At 43.7% G+C, this 11,926-nt stretch overlaps 1 protein-coding gene across 6 annotated transcripts in view; it reads right to left on the bottom strand.

Moving 5' to 3' along the window:
• ERC1 (ELKS/RAB6-interacting/CAST family member 1) overlaps nt 1-11,926 on the bottom strand; it is a 539,371-nt gene that overhangs the window by 291,665 nt on the left and 235,780 nt on the right. For 4 of the 6 annotated variants that reach the window (XM_019515527.1, XM_019515529.1, XM_019515530.1 and 1 more), the window contains exon 11: nt 8,534-8,545. The exons of the other annotated variants lie outside the window; for them this stretch is intronic. In XM_019515527.1, the coding sequence (XP_019371072.1) occupies nt 8,534-8,545 (12 nt within the window). The remainder of the gene's footprint in view (nt 1-8,533; nt 8,546-11,926) is intronic. 6 annotated transcript variants of the gene reach the window in all.

Here is an 11,926-nt window from a genome sequence, read left to right as displayed (position 1 = left end):
GGTTACAAGCTGGTGCTGAGCGCAGGGAAAAGCAGCCCCTCGCTCACCCCGTGGCCGGTGCCCTGCACTGTAGCCGCTTGCAGCCCACATGGGGCTGCCTGTGCCTGCTCCAGACAGCCCCACGTGGGCTGCGAGTGGCTGCAGCAGGGAGCACCGGCCATTGGGCAGGCAAGGGACCACTTTTCCTCATGCTCAGCACCAGCTGCTTCTTTGCCAGCAAGCATGGGTTTGGGGCTGTGTGCTGCCCCCCGCCTGTACAGCAGGTCTGGAGGGCACTAGGAGGGAGTGGGCAGGGAGCCAGCAGGAGCACGGGGCCCCCACCGGTGCCCCGGGGTCAGTTTCGGCAGGGCCCAGAGCAAGGTGGCAGGAGCGCAGAGTCCCAGCTGGCAGGGGCTCTATGGAGCCAGGCCAGCTCCCCCCTCTCCGTGCTGGTGCAGCCCAGCCCAGTTCCACAGACCCCTGCCAGCCTGCGCCCCACTCTGGGCCCCACAGGTGCTGGCCCTGGGACATTGGTCCCAAGATGGTGACCAGGGGGCGGGGCACCTGTCAAGGTGCAGAGCACCTGTCATGGTGGGGGGCTACCCATGCAGCTCTCGACAGCCTGCCAAAACTGGGTAAGCGGCCCTCCACCCGAAATAATTGCCCGACCCTGGTCTAAGGTCCCCCATAGCCCAGGGTCTGCCAGCAGCTCACCCCCGCAGCCATGGGAGACATGGGCAGGCTCCGTGGGGGAGTGGGGAGGATCAGGCCCTTTGCCACTTTTTTTTTCTTCAGCAGAGCCTGCTTTTGCAAGCTGCTACTGGGCCATGCAGCCCCTGAGCTGTGGAGTGGGTTGTGCAATCCTTCCCTCTGGGAGAGGCCCCTGGGCAGGCTGATAGCTGCATGGGTGCTGCCCCAGCTCATGGGCAGCACCCATTGGATCCAACCCTTTCCCAAGCCTGTATGGGGAGCAGCGCCTGGTGGGTTTCTAGTGGCGTGCAGCTAGAACCATGCCCAGGAGCCCCAGTGGGCCTCTCCCAGAGAGAAGCATTGTCCCTCCGCCCTTGCAGCTCAGGGGCTGCACAGCCCAGGGGCAGCTTGTGCAGGCAGGCTCTGGTGAGGGTGGGGGGGAGGGAGTGAAAAAGGCCCTGACCCTTTTTTTTTCTCCCCATGGAGCCTGCCCGTCTCCCATGGCAGGGGGAGAGTTGCCAGTGGGCCCTAGGCTGCAGACAGGCCCTGGACCTTCCCTCCATGGTGGCAGCACCCCTTAACAGCCCACCCAGGTAGCCACAGGGGGCGCCGCCACTGCAGAGGGAAGGACTGGGACCTCCTGCAGCTCAGGAGCCACTCAGCCCACTGGCAGCTCCCCACCAGCCATGGAAGACATGGACAGGCACGACCGGAAAAAAAAAAAAAAAGGATTGGGCCCTTCATTGTAATAGTGATGGAAGTCCCTGAATTGAAACAGTGGGTTTTAAATTATCACAGTTAAAAACACATCATTTCAATTTAGGGGACTAAACCCCTGTCATGTGTACAAGCAGCCTTATTGGATAGACCAACAAAAATAATTAAAGCTAGATTCAAGTCCCAGCCTGATGAAGGGGAAAATGACAACTGGTTTAAGCCTTTGTAAACAGAAATCCAGTTGACAGTGTCTTTTATATTTGGGGATAGAATAAATATTCCATCCTGAATGTATGGGGATGTAGAAGAAATATCAGAAGATTAATTTAGGAGCTTAGGTGCCATTCTCTCTTTACCAGGAATCCGGAGTAAATCCTTATAGATACTGTGTCCCAGTGGTAAGTAATATGGGGCACCAGCCATTAGGATTTCACTTGCATGGAAAACCGGGTGGTGAGGGAAAATCTACCACAAGGGCCTCCAACTAAGGTGAAGCCAACCAGCAATAGTAATGTCATTGACAAATGTGCTAGGAAGAAAGATGCCATGGGCTCAAAAAAGGGGTCCCATGAGGGTAGTGAGAACTAGACTGAAATCTTACAGTATGATCTGATCTCTTATTAACAGTGCAATCTTAGCAAATTTGCAGATGATGCCAAGCTGGGTGGATTTGTAGATTGATAAAGAGCATGAACATTGAAGCTAGGGGCAGAAGTTATACAAACTGGTTTAAGAGATCAGAAACTGGTTTAAACCTGTAACAGAATAGAAGTTCAGTGCACATAAACCAGTTTCAAAATGGCTGAAACTGATTTAAGATAAACCTGGTTGAATATAGTATCAGACTTAACTGATTTGGGTCAAACCAGTTTATGAAACTTCTGTCCCACACCCCTTCCTGGTTCAAGTTAAATCAGTCCTTAAGCATCCCAGCATGTTTTCCAGTCCTGGGCTGAGCTGTCTGCTCCAGCAGAGAAGGGTTTGGGGTAGGAAGGGAGGGGAGAGGAGGGCAAGGCTTGCCCCTCCCTCCCCCACCAGCAAATCCTGGCAGTGATCTGGGGCGAGGGAGGAGCTTTAAATGTCCCTTCCCCCAAGTACAGAGCTGCCCTGCCTTGTTAAAATCTTACTGCTGGCTACAACTATGGACTACAAATCCAAGAGGCACCTAGAAGCAGGAAGAGAAAGTGATGAGCAACCATGTAGTGTCCTGTCGTTGTGATTCTGGACTGCAAATCCCAGAGACCTCTAGGGCAGCAAGAAGAGGAAGCAAACACAGAGCCCATGCTGGCTACATGCCAGACAGCCATGCTCTAGCACCCTCTGGCTTCTGGCCTGAGCCACTGCAGGTATGTGACTGCATTTCCTGAATCAAAAGTAAATGTCTATCTAGTTGTTTCTTTAATCTTTGCAGTTTAAATTAACCTGCAAAAACTGAATCAATTCAGCCTCAGGTTTTTTGACTGTTTGTACTTGCCTGAGATCACCCCCCCCCCAACAAAAAAAATTAAATTGGATAAGGAAACAAAATCTTATTAATACAGTGTGCCTAATAATTATGATATTATTAAGTCTAGACACTGATAAAACAGTTGGTGATGAGATGCCACTTGCCAGGAGCAAGCATTTGTATCAGAAGTTGTTGTAAGCATAATTTCTTACTCAACTAACAATTTCAACATACATTATAGAAGCTAGTCTGTTTACTCTTAACCTTAAATTACCTTGGCAACTGCAAACATTGACTTACCAGACTTGTATGTCTTTGAGAGAAAAAAAGCTGCCTATTTTTCTTATTAAATACGCATAAATTACTCACTAAGGATGAAAAGTAACCTTTCAGCTATATTTCTTTGATCAACTGTAATATGACACATCAGGGATCACCAAAACCTTTAGTGGCTCTTGAAGTTTGATAATAACTTCAATTCTTCTTTTCATGGTGCCGTTCCAGATAATTTGCTTACTTTTGGATACGCTAATAAAAAGATATGCTGTAATTCAAATGAAGATTCTGTATAAACATGGTAAAAGAAAACAGTGTGATTTGCCAATTTTTCTCTCAAAAAATTTAAAAGAAACTCCTCTGCTTCTAAATCTTTCCACACAGACTTATTTGGAATGCAAAGAATACAGTTGATATATCTATGGGGGGATTGCCTGAATGCATATATGCCTCTAAAGCTACATTTCAAATACCAAAGGAAGACTGTAAGCTTTGTGAATATATTAAAAAAACACAGAACAATGATACAAAAAGAAAAGGAACTCATCAATGCTGCACAGAACCAGATTGTTAATAACAAGGCAATGGGGAAGTCATAAGAAAACAGTATCAGATGACTGGGAAACCACGATTTGTGATAGGTTAGAATAATGTTTCTGTTACTGAGAATTGAAAGGCATCAGGCACTGGGGCTGTGGGCAGCTGGGGAAGGTCACCTTGTAATCAGGTGAAGTCCAGAAACAGGGTTCATGGGGAGGCAAGAGTAAAGACCAGGGTTATGGTAAGCCAGGAGTCGAGACTGGCATTCCAGGTAAGGTGGACATCAAAGCCAGGGACAGGTTGCACCAGGAGTCAAAGCTGGAGTTTCCAATAGTGAGTTAAAGTACTGCCGAAGGATCAGGTGCAAGCACCAGTGTCTTTGACCAGTCAATGTATTGTTGACTGGGGCCAGCTTTTAAAGCAGGGATGGAGAACTTCTGGGCTGCTGGTCATCCGGGGACTTCATTTCCCAGCCGCCCCTGCCCACATGGCTTGTACCAGTCTGCATGGAGACCAGCAGCACACATGGCAGAGCAGCACAGGGGGCTGCTCCGGAGCTGCCATGAATGTGGCATGGGGCAGCTTGTTCCAGAGCCACCATCTGTAGTCTGCACACTCCGGGCAAGGGCACACATGCAGGGTTTTGTTTTTTTAAAAGGCACCATCTTATCCTCCAAAATCTCACTAATCTGTAAAAAATTATGTCTCTAGTCCTCAGGGTTGCACAAAAAAATCTTCAATCGATAAAACTAGAACTTCTAACAAATCTGAGTTTGCTGAAAGAAGAAACAAGTTTCAATATGTGAACTCCCATGGACACACACTTTTATGCAACCACCAGCTATTTAATATGCAAATATCCTTTATGATTATTTTAAATCGAAAAAAAAATCTAAGAACTATTAATTACAGAGTTCTATTATTACTTAAAATTTGTACTGCAGTACTGTTCATGGACCTCCACCAGAATCAAGCCCTTAGGACACTAGAGATACACATAAGTAAATGTACTGACCTCAACTTTCTTTCTTATCATAGATTGATTCATGCTCTTAAGTATATAAATTGCCTGTCTCTTAGGCCCCTGGAAGATATTCAGTTAAAAGGCAATATGGGATCTAATTCACAATTCTAACTATTATACCTCCTGCCATGCTACATATGCATGGCAGAAGGTGTGATTGGGGAATCAAATCCCAATCACACCATATGGCTGGTACAGAGGAAGCCTGGGACCATGATCAGATGACTGCCACTTCCAGCCTCAGGGGTCCCTGAGTCCCTGAGGCTGGAAGCCCCAATCAGTTGATACCTGGCCACATGTTCAATTTAAGATGTGATGGGAACCAGCCACAAAGTTATTACATTTATTTTTTGTAATAACTTTGTGGCTTATTCCTTGTTTTATTGCACCATTACTTGCATTAATGTGTGGCCAGATTACTACTTAAGACATGATTAACTGGTTAATCACGTCTTAAGTGTCATATCTGCCAGGGGCCATATAAACATTTATACTATTTAATATAACCGTAGGTATTAGTATTCACCTAAGTTTTTCTTTACACAAAACATTAGGTTCTAGAACAGTGAGAAGTTACTCCAAGGGTGGAGGTTACAGAAATATGCTCTACTTTGAACACCAGACTTTATCAACCAGAGAGTTAATGAATCAATCCATCTGCTGAAAACTTAGGGTCTTCATGTTGATTACAAAAAGGCACACTGTGGCTTGAGTAGTTTGGAAGTCTTTAAAAATGCACACTATTCTTACTGGGCTTGCACCTCATGTGCTTTGCATATATCAAATTCTGTTTCAGAAAAACACATTCCCTTTGGTGTAAATGAAAAGAACTACAACACTAAAAGGAAACTAAAGCTATTTTCCACCAGAAATGCTTTGAGTTTAAAACATGGTATTCAGAGAAAGATACTTTTTTTGTATGATGCAATTAACAACAGTAAGCTAAGTAATGAAATATATTTAAAAATATATAAGGGATCTGGCAAAACAAAGCCACCAAAGCTATGGACAAACCTACTTTTTAGCTGTTTTAAAAAGGGAAGGGGAGCTGCTATGCAGGAGCATACATCAGTTATCATCAGGGATCTGGGTTTTCCATTCACCATGAAAAAACATGGTAAAACCCAGATTTTCTCCTTTAAAAGATAAAAACATTGGAAAGGGGGGGAGAGGGGTGTCCCTTTGCAGGCTGAACTCTCTGCTGAGGGAGCTGGAGAAGGGCGATCACTGTGGGCGCCATGTGCATGTGTGCAAGTACACATGCACATGGCTGCCAGACAGCCTGGAGAGCAGCACCCTGAAGGTAAGTCTGGTGTAGGGGGCTGAGGGACATTGAGGCCCCCACAGTGAAGGAGGGAGTGAGTTGGTCAGGGCTGGAGCTCCTGTCCAGCTGGGGTGGCATGTGGGGCTTGGGGTCCGGGGCTGGAATGTGTGGCTGCAGGCCCCAGCCAGAGAATGGTATGGAACCACGGACAGCTCATCTGGTGGGCAGGAGAGGGGAGGGGCTGGCTGCCCGCCACTGCATGCACTCCCAGGGGGTATGGAGAGCACATGCCCACCAGTTTTGTGTGCGAGGCAGGGGCAGGCTGCCCAGCAGGCCCAGAGGGCCATGGTTGGCGAGTGAGGGGCACCAGCAGGGGGCTCTGTGGGTGGGGAGTGAGGAGTACCAGCAGGGCTGGGAGGTCATGAGTGAAGGGCAATGGCATTGGCAGGGCACTGGTACAAGAGGGCTGTTCAGCATCACAAAGCAGTGGGGGCAAGGATAGCTGCGTCTGTGTCCCGATAAGTGAAGGGGGCAGGGGGAGCTCTGATTTTCCATGATAAAAAACTCAAAAATCAAACGCCAGAATTTATAGGTATTTAGAATATTATTATAATATTATTATTATTTATAAATATTTAGAATATTATTTTATTATGGTGACTGAGGCACTGGTAGGCTTCCAAATTGCTTTAAAATTGTAAATGTATCAATAAAATACTGTGTTCCACTGATACCTATATATATAGTGGCATTTCATTTTAATCACGAAAAATCACAGATTTTAGGGTTTTAATCAAAGAATTTTAGGGGGGGGAGGGGGCTTAATCAGAGAATTTGTGATTTTAAAAACAGAGAACACCAGGATCTCTATTTGCTTCAAAAGAGTCTCTGACAATTTTTATCAGTATTTTCCAGCGGGATTTCACCAGCCAAGAAAGACAAGGATCCAAAATAAATTAAATTTTAAAGAGGCCAAGCGTCTTACCTTCCTTACAATACAGGTCATAGAATTTCATCCTGTTGTTCTTGTATTTAAACACACTAACTTGTTTTTGCTTAAGCCTACCTTCCAGAAAAGTATCCAGTCTTGATTTAAAGATTTCCAATCATTGGTTCCTCTGGTAGTTTGTTTCTACCATTTTCAGAGGGCAGATGTTGGTTAATCATTACGGGTGTGCAAAATGGGCCCTATTAGATTTGGATTTGGCCCGAATCAGGGACAGTGATTCAATCCGTTGATTTGGATCACTGTCCCTAATTTGGCCGAATCCAAATCTGAAAATTGGATGCTGATTCAGTGAATCAGCAATTTGGACACAGGCACAACTTTAAAAGTTTTTTCTACATACCTTGAGGTAGCAGGTGCAGCTCGTGATCGCTGTGGTGCTGGGGCGGATGGAGTGTCCCACAGCAGCATGGGGGGGCTTTCCAGCATGCTTGGCAGAGAACCCAGAAGTAGACCAGTCCACTTCTGGGTCTGCTGAGGAGCACGCAGGGGGCCCCCCACCCTGATAATCAGCTGCAGGGGGAGCCCAGGTGCCGCCCCCCACCCCCCAACCCAGGAGGCACCAGTCGCCGAGCTGGGGGGATATGGGGGAGGGCCCCAGCACACTCCCCAGTGGACCCGGAAGTACTTCTGGTCCACTTCTGGGTCTGCTGGCAAGCATGCTGGTGAGCCCCCCATGATTCTGTGGAACGCTGCATCTGCCCCAGCACTACAGCATTCAGAGCCCCTGCTACCTAGAAGTATGTAGAAAAAACATTTAAAGCTGTGTCTATGTCCAAATCGCCAAATCTGTCTGAATCTCTCCAAATCGATTCAGAGAGATTAAAGGGTCCTCTGATTGAATTCAGATTTGGAGATTCAGCTACCAAATCAGGCCAAACCTCCGCTGAATCGAATCGGGGACTGAAGCTTTGCACAGCTCTATTAATCATCCACACTCTTAAAATGTTTTACCTAATTTGTAATTTTAGGCTGTCTGGCTAACTTCCAGCCCTTTTTTTTTGTTATGCCAGAATGACTAGTCAACAAGAACCAACTACCCTACATTGGGTTCTGCAGCACCACAGAGCCAAGTCTCAGCCACACTCTCTTTTATCAAAATATGCCCACTCAATTAATACACTGATCTTACATTTAATATGAATCAGAGACCATGATCACTAGTCAATGCTTTTCCGTCCCAAAATAACAGAAAACCAAGAAAATCAAAACAAAGTGTCTTAATGTAGTTTGTTTGCCTCCGTAAAGTTTTTCCATTCCTGGAACCACATAACCTGAAGATATTGGTACCAATTCATCTCCTTCTTCCAAATTTCATGTCCTTGGTGCATTACAATCTTTGATGTCCCTTAACATACACTGGCTTTAAAATAAAGAATTGTGTCAGATGATCAAGTCCAATTCTTGTGTTTTTCTAAAACAGATTCCTTAACCTGCCAAGCTACCACACCCTGTTGCCTAAAATGGACCAGACTCTTGGTCCTCTGCTTTATGGATTATGTTATATGATTTCTGGTCTTTAATTAGATCTCAATGTTAAATTAAAACACAGATGTCTAATAAAAACCCTTGTTTAAGGTGGATACTGACCTTGAGGTGAGGCTGAAGAAAGCAGCAAATCCAGGAAGGAGATGCGAAAGAGAAAGAGTTAGAGAAAGGGTTCGTGAGAATAATATCCAAAGATAACACTGCTCAAGAAAACAGGGTAAAACAAGTAACAGCATTAGTTAAAGATGGATACACACACACAGACGCATACAATTCTTCAGAGATACAAAGGACCAAAGGTCTGCAAACATCCAATTCACAAAATGTGTGTCCTAATTAGATTACACCAGTCCACTTACAGGCAAGTTCTGCTGAGGTAATTTCTCTCACATATAACCAATATTTTTGGAAGAAAAATAAATCAACTTCCGATATTTCTGGTACCACACTAGAATGTCAACTTCAAGAATAATACTTCTAATATTTCTGAAAATGTGGTTTTTGACTACATGGTAGCTTTAGAACCCTGGTAGGCTTCTTAGACTCCCAGGCTTTACTTTTTCCTTAGTGGTTAAAAAAGGATGTATTTAAGTAGAACTATATCCCCTGCTGAGGATGATACATGTCTGTTAGGAAGGGTCAAAATGACAACATTAAGTGGAATAAGGCTGCAGGTTTTATCAAATCAAAACTAGAAAGGAAACCCAGTTTTGATACTAGAACTTTTTCCCAAAGAAAAAGAAAAAAGCATCTGTATCCCATTCTGATGTTGTCTTAATTCTAACCTACCACAAATTCCATATAAGGTGCAATCTAAAAACAATAATGATTAAACGGGCTCATCTTTGACAGTTTTCTCCAACATTGTTGAACAGGAAAAATCAAGATGGCATTTTGGAGATCCCTGTACAGACAGAGGCCCTACAGGTTCATTATTGTTTCCCTATATAATAAATGCTAATAACTTTTTTTCCACAGATACCCAATGTCAATTTCACTGATAAGAGTGATATAACCAAGAAACATCCATAAATTCAGAATAATTGTCTTACTTGGATTTGAAATGTTATGCTCTATTCTATTGTTTAATAAAAATAGGAATTAAAAATACATTTCCTGGTTTCAAAATGGTCAATTTGGCCTTTTAACCCTTGAGGGCCAGACCTCTCACAATACCAAAAGCCCAAAATGGGATATAATCTGACATAAAAAATTATGAGGGACAAAGAAAAATTTAAATACGATGGTGTTCATTCCTTCAGCACAAATAAACTACTACCTGAGTTTCGTGATTCTTTCCAATATAAATATCTGTGCAAGAGAAATCTTTTTAAATGGGGTAAAATTGAAAGGTAGGTAGATTGGGATTACAGGAAAAGACTGTGAAAAAAATTACTAGGATTTTGAATTTTGTCATTAGCACGTCAATAGATTCTGTTAATATATACAGAAAATTGTAAAAACTGTAACCATACTACAGCTTTCCAGAAATTTAACTGAATACCTATATTTAATAAGTTAATTAAAAATAAAATTAAAATACAAAAGGGAAAGACAAATGTCCACTGGGAAACAGATTATGTGGCTTGCAATGGTCTATTGTGATTTGAGTAGCGAAGCCTTATCACATTTTGTGTGCCACAGTCAAGTTGCGTTGTCTTACTTTTTGTGTTACAGTTAATAGGTATTGTTTCAGTGGAAACAAGACTATAGTATATAATTCATGAGAGCATAAGTTCTTCAGTTGGTGGTAAAGAGAGAGACAGAATAGTCTTGGAAACTCTGTGTTGAAGTTACCTACAATTTCTCCAAAATGCTATTTAGCAGCTGCCAAGGATTCATACAGAGCAAAATTGCACTACCTGCTTAGCTTTTTAAGAAGCAAGCTCTTCTGACCAAGACAAAGGAAGTGCATATTATTTTGAATCCCTTTTAACAATTTCTATAAACCTTTAAACTCTGAAAATTGTGAAACAGGACTTTAGGACCATCTTAATATACATCTACAATACAAGAAGTGAATACAGTATTGAGTTTTTGAACTAATAGTTCATTGGAACTATAGTTTTGAACTATAGGCTCATTGGAATTGTGGAACTGTGCTGTTGTTTAGGCACTGAAAATAAGTCATACAGCATAAACCACTGAGGACTATGCTCACAAGAAACTAAAGGAAGATTCAGTAATAGCATCTCAGTGCACGGTCTTTCTTCCTTGCTCTACATCAGTGAAATTGGCCAAGAAAAGAACACAAAGAAGCAAGCATCCTCCCACATAAAGCAGGCCCATGCAAGCAGGATCAGATAAATAATAAGACATGTTCAGTTATGAAGCAATGTAATTATTTTTGCTATTTCATACAGCCAAGTTCCCTTCAAGCAAGAACACACGCTCATAGCATTCCTTACAAGATCCAGCAGCAGCCTCTCTCCCCAGCCCCCCCTAAGTGTAACTCTGACACAACATTCAAAGAGAGATACCACAATTGTAAAGTTAAATGCTAGTTTAAAAGGAATCGCATTTCTTTTAAAAGCTTGTGTCAGCTTATACCAAAGTTATAGCCAGACTAAACAAGATTTTAAAGTAATATATCAACAAATTTGATAAGATGCATATCATTTTACTATTTCAGCCCTGGGAAAAATATAAATCTGTTGATTAAGGAGGATGATTTAATCTGGCCACAATTTATTCCACATGCTTGAGTGCATTCCTCCCATCTGTCTGTAGCGAGGAGGGGACACGTGTTTCTTTAATTTCAGACACTTGGGGATGAGTGTATAAAATGACTGTTCTTGAACTCTGACTGAGTAGAGAGGATCCATGGGTAATCTCTCACCAATCTCTCCAGCTTTGGTGATTATGTACTGTGATTAATATTAATACTGTTTGTGATTCCTTCACTCCACCTGCACAGCAAAGGGGACATGGTCTTCATTCTAGCTGTCCTGGGAAAGAAAGGGCATTTGTGCCTTTTCTTTTGGCCACACTGTGACTGTGGGCAGATATAACACTCAGAACATTCTAAATACACTTTAAACCCCAAGGGTCTAGATGAATTTACCACTTTAGTCCAGTTTAAACTTCCTGAAATGTTTCAAAAGCAGACCAGGAAAATCACATACCATGTTGAGCCAGTCCTCCTTGAATTGGCTCAATGTTATGTGCAAACACAACATTCCAGGCCTAGTGTCTAGTCAGTTCTCCAGGCAGCCCAAACTGCACTGCTCTCATCCCTGTCCACCCCGCTCCCAAACCCATTCAGGGCAATGGGGCTGCTCTGGGATGCAACCCCAATATTGCCCAAAGATCTACTGCCTACAGAAACCAGAGTCCCACAGGACTGAGAAAGCAGAAACCTTCCATGTCACTTCCTTGCAGGGGAACCGGGGCAGGTGTCCCAGGCTTACTGGGGGTGATGGGGTAGCCAGATTTATGGCGAAGCTTGTAGCCCCCTGCCTGTGGGGGGGGGGGTTATGCCTGTAACAGTAAACA

Source organism: Gavialis gangeticus, unplaced genomic scaffold (genome assembly GCF_001723915.1).
Source record: "Gavialis gangeticus isolate Ggan-Ray unplaced genomic scaffold, GavGan_comp1, whole genome shotgun sequence".
In the NCBI taxonomy this organism is placed as follows: domain Eukaryota; kingdom Metazoa; phylum Chordata; order Crocodylia; family Gavialidae; genus Gavialis; species Gavialis gangeticus.
This window is presented reverse-complemented; position numbering and strand designations above follow the sequence as displayed.